We start from the raw sequence: 8,600 nt of genomic DNA, 5'->3' as shown, positions 1-8,600 counted from the left end.
CCAAACTTCCCTCCGTGGCTCCCGCAGGATGGATCGATTCTGGGGACAAGGAGCTGGGAATGGTGAAAATCATTCTGAATCTCCCTCCTGGGGAGTCACACCGAATCTGAAGGACTGACTGACCTCCCTGTGCGGGCGCTCCCAGGGAGCGGCGAGCCCTGAGCCACACAGCGCGGGGGCTGTCCCTCCTGTCTGTCTGGGTGGACAGCGGGACGATCCCCAGAGCCCGGGGCCCAGAGCTGCGCGGATGCAGCTCTGCCCAATGCTGCGATGCTCTGCAGCTGGCGAGGGACAGTGATGGGCACAGCTCCTGGGGCGTCACCAGAGCAGCCAGGGACACCAGTCCTGGTGTTTTCACTACCCCGAGTGTGTTTGCTGGCAGCATGTGACGACAACCTCCCTCTCCTGTGAGTCTCCCCATCCCCAACTCCTGTTTCAGACAAGCCCACCCTTCCAAGGTGCCGTGTTTCTGGAGGATGGACCTTAGCGATGCCAGGTGCCCCATGCATGGCGGGAGCTGGGGCTGGATGTGTCCCCTGTCCGACAGCAACACCCGTGGCTGCTGGTACTGCAGCCAGTCGGAACTGAGGCTGAAGGGAGCACTGGGATCACTGGGAGCACTGGAACGGGCACTCAGGAGAGTGCGCTGGTGCTTGACAAGGATGGAGGTGTCACCGAAGCCATCCCCGTGGGTGGGACACTTGTAGGACCACTGGCCATATGGGTTTGCAGGTGGGAGCTCTCTGCAAAGCCATTCCTGCACTTGGGGCATTTAGAGGGTCTCTGCTGGAGGGGCTGCTTGGGACAAGAGCTCCCTGCACTGTCCCTGAGGTCCCCAGCAGCATGGGAGGGGATGTCCCTGTGGCCCCCTGATGTGTCAGAGCCTCCTCCTGCTCCACATTCTCAGCATTTGCCAGAAAAAAAGAAAGTTCAGCTGCAACTTCTCCCATGGACCACTTGGACCTGCCAGAGCCCCTGCTCCCACGGGAGCCACCCGCAGCGGGGTCCAGGTGTCCTTGGGGAGATGAACAAGCCCCAGGAGGGCCCATTGCTGGCAGTGCCCTCCCCAGCCGTGGTGCTCATGAATTTATCCACCATGTAGGAGAAGAGGGTTGAAGCTTCCTGTGGCTGACACGGGGCTGATGAGCTCTGAGGAGGAAGGGAGGATGCTGCGCCGACCCTGAATTCATCAGCCGTTGGGGACTCCTTGCCTTTAGGCAGCAGCCCAAATGAGAGGTGCCGTGGTGCCTGCCTTGGCCTGGCAGGGACCTTATAGGGCCCACAAGGGTGTAGTTGCTCCTGTTCCTTTTCCTTTCCGGAGGATCCGGGTGAACCCAATCCCCATCCAGTGCTGTAAGGGTGCTGCCGCGCCCCTCGCTGTGGGGCTGGTTCCAGGTGCATCATCGCTGCGTGCATGGCCAGGAGGAGAGGGGCTGTTAAAGACACTCTTGGCCCAGGAATAAATTTGCCATCAGGAAACTGAGGCTGGAAAGGAGAAGGCGGCCAGATCTGGAGAGCAGTAGCAGAGGCTGGAAGGGCTTTCCTGAGCCGAGACTGCAACCAGCCCAGCCGCTGCAGAGCTGGCGCCGGAGCCTGCGAGAAATGAGATTATCCAGAAGGTGCCTGCGAGCTGGGAGCTGCCACGGTGAGATGCCAGGGAGGGCCGTCAGCCGGGATGGAGGCACTTTGGATTAAAGGTACCACTCTGCTCGGAGAGGCTGTGCGGGGTCCCAAGACCTGAGCCGTGCCTGGCACGCAGCCTCGCGGCTCCCTGCGAGCAGTGTTGCTCGTGAACAGGGCTGTGCATGGAAATCTGGGGCAAAGAGCCAAAAAGAGCAAGTCCCGAAGCACTAGGAGGAAGAGCAGCTCACTGCTTGGGAGTGCCACAGCGACATCCCGTGCTGAGCAGGGCCGAGCTGAGCGCAGGCAGGGCTGGGGGGCAGCAGGGCAGCCGGGGGAGTGCTGCTGCTTCTTTTACACCTGCTCAGCAAAATATGGGATTTGTCTCTGGGGAGACAGCTCAAGATGGAAAAACCTGGCCCCAGCGCCTCGCTGCCAGTGAGAAACGGAGTTTTCTGTTGCAGTGGCCCAAAGGAAGCGCGGTGGGAGGCGTAGTTCAAGCCCAGGAGGATCCAGCTGTGATTTGGGGCACCCTCTGCCCTGCGCCCGTCCCCAGGCTGCCCCAGCCCCGTGTGCACGACCCTGTTGCCAGCATCCCCAGGGCTCCCAGGAGGGATGGGTTTCTGCACAGAACTGCTCGTGGGAAGATGCTGGGGCTCTGCATAAGCCAGTTTTGGGGGCTTGGTGACAGGAAGTGTGACAGTGGCTGAGGGCATCGCAGCAGCGTCACACGGCAGGGACACAGCTGGGGTAGGGGACCCATGGTGGCCCTGTCCCACCCCACAGCACCCCCAGCCACCAGCACAGGAGAGAGTGTCCGGCTGCAGGACAGGAGCTGCGTCCCACCGCCTGGGGCCAGGACACCAGCAGACTCATCCCTGTTTCCAAGCACCTGGAATCAGGGACATCGTGCACTGGAGCAAAATGCCTGTTCAGGACACACAGGGGACACACAGGGGACACCAAGGCTTGTGGCTGCCAGGCTGGCAGCATCTCCCGGGGACATGGCAGCACCGTGGGGACCCAGGCTGGTACCTCCCACTGCCCCGAAGGAGGATGCCAGCTCTGGAGGTGGGGCTGGGATGCTCCTGTGCTGCCTTCCACCCAGCTACCTTGGCTGGCAGGCTGGTCCCCACCGTCCCCCTGTCACCCCAAAGGCTGGGCTGAGCTACATCCATTCAGGGACGGCCACCTCCACAACGGGAGCCACAGGGCAGGCGTGCCGGGGCTGAAAGGGGGTGGCAGAAGGGGACCCCAGAGGAACGGCTCTTGCAGAGGATCTGTGGGGGGTGGCCATGGCACATGGGGCTGTGGGCAGGGCTGGGGACAGCTCTGGCTTCTGGGGACACTGTGTCCCCATGCTGCTGATGGATCCAGCTCCGTGAGCGCTGGTATTTTCCTTGCTGGTGGGAAGCCACGAGCCTGGGGAGCTTGCGGGCAGTGCTGCCCTGCCTGCAGGCCTTCCTGCTGATGCTGCCCCCGAGCCCCTCCACGGGCCCCGCGGGTACTGGGAGTGGGACAAGGCAGGAGCAGGGAGCTGGGAGAGCCCCGGCCGCTGGTGACAGTGGGGACAATGATGGTGGGAGTGTGGCTGCATCAGGGCCCCGAGGCAACGGAGCCTGACCTCTGGGCTGAGTTTTCTGTTTGAGATATTCCAAAAAAGCCTCGGACGAGAGCAGGTCTGTGGGCTGGGGCTCGCTCAGGGTCTCTCCTGCCTGGTCCCAGGTGCAGGGTGCTGAAAATCTGCGTCTTTTTCCTTGCAGCACTTCTGGTCCCAGAAACTGGCACGTGCCAGCATCCCGCTCCTTGTGTCAGTCGCGTTTCTCACTCCATCCAGGCTCCTCGTTTTGCCCTCCAATAATGCCCGGGGCGCAGGCACAGGGTAACCCCCCGAACCCCATCCTGGAAGAGGCTCTGTTGGTGGGCATGGGATCACAGCGCAGCCAGCACCCCACCACAGATCCTCCCTACACCCTCGCACACCCCAGGTCACTTGGGTCCAGCGCGCGTGGTTCACATCCCTCTGGCTGCTTGGGAGCCCAGGGATGGGCAGGAGGGATGACGCCAGCAGAAATCTGGCACAGGGGTGTCGGGGCTTGGGACGTGGGGCACAGCCGGGTGCGAGCGACCCCTGGGCTGTGGGGACCTGGGTGTCCATGGGCGCAAGGAGAGCCTGGCCAGTGGGTCTGGGGGCTGCCAGGGGGTGCAGGTGCCCAGTGTCCCCTGCCCAGTGCCCAGTGCTTGATGTTTGCTGCTTCCGACAGGCCCGCGGTACCCCGTCCCCACTGCCCCTGCCTGCTGCCCAGTACTGGTGTGCAGTGCCAGTGCTGGTGCCAGTGCACTGCTGGAGCTCAGTGCCTGGTGCACGGCACGCAGTGCTGGTGCCAGTGGCTGGTACTGGTGCCTGTACTGGTGTCAGTGCCCGGTCCTGCTGGTGGTGACAGTGCATGGTACCACTGCCCGCTGTGTGGTGTCCAGTGTGCACTGTGTGGTGCTGGTGCCAGTGCGTGATACCAGTGCCCGTGCTGGTGGTGGTATCCACTGCCTGGTGCCAGAGCCAGTGCCCAGTGGCTGGTACCAGTGGCTGGTGCTGGTGTCTGGTGCAGGATGCTTGGTACTGGTGGTGTTGCCCGGTGCCAAATGCCTCTGTCCAGCGCCCAGTTCCCATTGCCCAGTGCCCCCTGCCCAGTGCCCAGTGGCTGATACTGGTGCCCAGTTCCTTGTACCGCCTGCCTGGTGCCAGTGTCCAGTACTGGTGCCAGTGCCCAGTTCCTCTCTGCCCAGTGTCCCTGTCCGGTGCCCGGTATCCCGTGCCCAGTGCCTCTGTTCAGCGGTGGTGCTAGCGCCCCCTGCCCAGTGCCCAGTGCCTGGTACTGGTGCCCAGTTCCTTGTGCCCCCTGCCTGGTGCCAGTGTGCAGTGCAGGCGCGGGCAGTGGGTGCCGTCGGTGGTGCCAGACCGGGCCGGGCAGTAGGTGTCGGGCAGTGGGTGCCGTCGGTGGGTGCTGGGTGACGGGTACCGGGCAGTGAGTGCTGTCGGTGGGTGCCGGGCGGTGCGTGCTGAGGCAGTGGGTGCCGTCGGTGGGTGCTCGGTCGCTGGGTGCCGGCCGGGCGGTGGGTGCCGTCGGCGGGTGCCGGGTGCCGTCGGTGGGTGCCGGCCGGTCGGGCCGGGGCGGTGCCGGGCGGGGCGGGCCCGCGCAGGAGGAAGCGCAGGCGGCGGCAGAGCGGCCCCGCAGCCGGACGGAGCCGCGGTCGGTGAGCGCCGGGAGCGCCCCTGCCCCTGCCCCTGCCCCTGCCCCCCTGCCCCTGCCCTCCTGCCCCCCTGCCCCTGCCCCCCTGCCCCCTTGCCCCTGCTCCCCCACCCCAGTTCCCCGTCTCTCCCCTGCCTGCCCCGTCCCCTGCGCCTCTCCCTGCTGCCCCTGTCCTGTCCCCTCCTTCCCCACCCCACCTCTCCTTCCCTCCCGCACCCCGTTTCGTCCCCCGTCCTCTCCTCGGTGTCTGCCCCCCACCTCTGAGCACTATCTCCCTCAGAAGCTTCTACCCCACCCCCCTGCCCTACCTGCACCTCATCTCCCACCCGGCACCTCCTCCCGGCCCCCAGCACCCGGCCCAGCCCCGTGTCCCCCTGCTCAGGCGTCACCCTCTCCTGCCCCCCCTCCCGGCTGTGCCATCAGCGCCAAAGTGTACAGGTCGCGTGTTGGCGTCCCCTGGGCTGGCAGGGACCGGGGAGCACAGCTCTGCAGCCGTGGGGTCTGCCGGAGGTCCCTCCCCATGCCGTGAGACTGACACCCCCCCAACCCCGGTTAACGGGGTCTCACAGGAGGTGGGTGATGCCAGCCGGGCTACGTGTGCCGATGACAAGCAGGGAGATGGATCGTGGTGTCAGCCTGGAGAATCCGTACGCCAGCATCAACATCCCGCGGGAACAGTTCCAGCAGAGCTTCATCACTCGCTACCTGGAGGACAAGCCCACCATCATCGCCAACCCCACAGCTGTGCCCACCTACACCGGGGAGGAGCAGGCGGATCATGCCAGCAGCCGCAATGACCCAGCCGTTTCCACCGAGAAGTCCTGGTCCCGTCCCTACAACCCCTATGCCAGCCTGAGAATGCCCAACGGGGAATCGCCCAGCTCCTTCTACACCGTCACCCTGGACAAGCCACCCAGGAGCCAGGAGCTGGAGGCCAGCGGGCAATGCAGCTGCTGCAGGTGCTGCCCCTGCTGCAAAAAGTGCTGCTGTGTCGTCTCCTAAGGGCCCTCACCGCACTCACCGGACGTGCTGACCATGGGACAGGGCCAGGTGGCCCCGCAGGGACGTGTCTGCCTGGCCTGGACATCCCGGGGAGCTGCCCCCATGCCTGGCAGAGCTGGAAGCTGGGAGGTGGCACTGGCTGGGCTCTGCTGTTGGTTCTCACCAGTGAGCTCTGCAGCCAGATGTGCCGGTGATGGGCACCCGCCAGGTCCTGAGAGCCCAGCACAGGGCGTGGGGAGAAGGACAGGTCCCCCCTGCCCCTCTGAGGCTCCGGAGCCTGGGGGATGATGTGTGCCGAGGCAGATCCCACCAAGAGGTGCCTGCATTAGGGACGGGGCAGCGCTTTGAGCCTGCGATCCTGTACGCTGACCCTGCCTGTCCCCCCTTGCTGGGAAACCTCCTGCGCTGGGGAAGGCGCTGGCGGGGCGGGGGAAGGAGAGAGGAAGGACAGGCAGACGAAGCGTGGCAGAGTGCAGGGAGCGCTCCAGAGCAGCAGTGAGGGCACGGCGCGGGTGCGGGTGTTCACCAGGAAACCCCTGGCCCCATTCTGTTCCTCCTGCCAGGCTCGCAGCGTGCTGGGCACTGTCCCTTGTCCCATCCCCATGCCGGCTCCGTGCTCTGTGCCAATGTGGGGCTGGGTCCGGCGCAGAGGGCTGGGCCCAGCACCAGCAGCGGGAGGGGGCACTGGGGCAGCCCCTTTGGGATGCAGACCCCCACCATTCGCCTTCTGCCACCCCCTGGGCAGGGAGGAGGGCGAGCGAGGAGCCCGCTGGCTCTTGGCAGCCTGCTGGGGCTACTCCAGGCTGGGTTTTTTGGCTGGGGCTGGTGCCGCCGGCCTGGAACAAGCCGGCCGTTGTGTTGCCGTCCCATGAGCGGCCGCGCTGCCAGGCAGCAGCTGCGTAAGCACCGGCGGGAACTCCCTGGTCTGCAGGGGCTTGGAAAGAGTGCGTGTGTTCATGGATGACTTCAGGGCGCTGCAAATAAAATTACAGCCATCTCCTCCCCTGCCAAGGTACGCCTCTTCCCTCCGCCCTGGGTTTTCCGGGATTCCTAACTTACTTCTTGCTTGTCCTGGCAGTTGTGTGAGGGCAGTGCAGGGGGCACACAGCCCGCTCCCCGCTCAAACCAGCCTTAACCCTTGTGTCGCTGACGCGCGGCAGCCTGGGCCCAGCGCTGCCCTCACCCAGGCGTTTCCAGTACGGCCTGCTTCTGCCTGGGGACGCTGGCTGGTGCTCTGCCCGGCCCTGCCAAGCTGGTTTTGGTCCCATTCCTGTCTTTTGGAAAGAGAATCTGACTTTGGAGGGGGGCTGGGGAAGAGGCTTTTGGCTGGACCAGGCAGGTACTGCCCCAGCTGGCTGCGACCTCCTGGGAGCCCACCAGCACTAGGATCCTAACAGAACTGGGAGCCCCCCAGCACCAGGAGCCCACCACCACCGTGATCCCGCCACCACTGTGATCCCACCACCACCGAGATCCAAACAGAACTGGGAGCCCACCACACCTGGGAGCCCAGCATCTCTAGGATCCCACCACTGCTGGGATCCTGGCCCAGCTCGTGTGTGGGTGGGTGGCCAGGGGCCGCGCAGCTCTCGGGAGGATGTTGGCAGGGACACAGCCCCGCGCCGCCCGCCCAGCACAAGCAGTGCTCTTGTTCGACATGCCCGGACGGCGGGCAGTGCTGGCGTGGGGACAGGCAGATCCACCCTGTGTTCACTTTCGTGGCCCTGCCACCAGCCCTGCCCCGCTGGAGAGCCCACCCGTTGTGCGGCTGGGCAGGGACGTGGCCTCACCACCTTGGCTGAAACCCGCGTTCCCGGGGGTCCAACACGCTCTGTGGGGGCAATCATGATTTGGGGGGAGGGAAGTGTCCCCGATGGGGGGTGTGGCACCTTCAGGAGAGCCCCGGGCTGGCACGGCTGGGAGGCTGAGAGGCGAGGGATGTGCTGGCCTGGTGCTGGCCGGGTGCAGCGTCTGCTGGCAGTGCCGTGTGTCACCGCTGCTCTTCGCTCTGCCTAACCTTGGGGCTATGGCAAACAAGCTGGGAGAGGCTGGGCAGCGCACTCCCTGCCAGACACCCAGGCAATGATTAAACTGGAGGCAGCAGGGAAGCCAGGGGGGTGGGCAGCGAGGACACGGGATGATCCCACACTGCGCTGCGGCTGTGCGGGCTCGGGGTGACACGGGAGGCTGCGTGCAGGGTCCCACAGGTGCTCCCTGGGTGCTTTTTATCCTCGGGGGGTGCTGAGGGGTGCAGAAGGTTGTGCTGGGCGATTGCCGCCTCCTGCATGTGCGGTGTGGGCGGTGGTGCAGGGCTCCGGCTCATCTGGATCAGACCTTTGCACCTCCCGAGGGTGCCGCTCCCAGCCCTGCTGTGCCAAAGGTCCCTGCCGCTCTCGGGGGTGAGTCCTGGAAAGAAGACAAGACATTTCCCACTCACCCCTATCTTTTTTTTTGGGCAGGGCTTCCTACGGCCCCCAGGGAAGGGACTGGTGCCTGCTGGCTCCATACCTCACCCCATGGCAGGTGATCTGGGCCACCACAGCGCTTTGGATGGGAGAAGGACTTCTTGTCAGCTTTGGGACATGCCCAGACATCCTCAGGCATCCGGACGCCTGCGCATCCCTGGGCACACGGCCTTGGAAGGAGCACACCATGCCTATCTGGGTGCCAGCTCTGCCCCGGTTGCCGGCACCCAGGGTGCTGCTGCCCACCCCGCGGGCGCGCAGGATG

The 8,600-nt window shown here is 65.2% G+C and overlaps 1 protein-coding gene across 2 annotated transcripts; it reads left to right on the top strand.

Moving 5' to 3' along the window:
* Positions 1 to 4,837: 4,837 nt before the first annotated feature.
* LOC104480066 (uncharacterized) lies at positions 4,838 to 6,881 on the top strand. 2 transcript variants are annotated; one of them, XM_086763970.1, is made up of 2 exons: positions 4,838 to 4,872; positions 5,438 to 6,881. In XM_086763970.1, the coding sequence occupies exon 2, from the start codon at positions 5,448 to 5,450 to the stop codon at positions 5,868 to 5,870; it is 423 nt and encodes a 140-aa protein (XP_086620096.1). In that variant the 5' UTR covers positions 4,838 to 4,872; positions 5,438 to 5,447; the 3' UTR covers positions 5,871 to 6,881. The 2 variants fall into 2 exon arrangements, with proteins under 2 accessions (XP_086620096.1, XP_086620097.1); XM_086763971.1 differs by having other exon boundaries at positions 4,851 to 4,868.
* Positions 6,882 to 8,600: the final 1,719 nt, after the last annotated feature.

This window comes from Chlamydotis macqueenii, chromosome 20 (genome assembly GCF_036417535.1).
Source record: "Chlamydotis macqueenii isolate bChlMac1 chromosome 20, bChlMac1.mat, whole genome shotgun sequence".
Taxonomy (NCBI): domain Eukaryota; kingdom Metazoa; phylum Chordata; class Aves; order Otidiformes; family Otididae; genus Chlamydotis; species Chlamydotis macqueenii.
The sequence above is the reverse complement of the archived record's forward strand: the minus strand, read 5'-3'. Positions and strand labels throughout refer to the sequence as shown.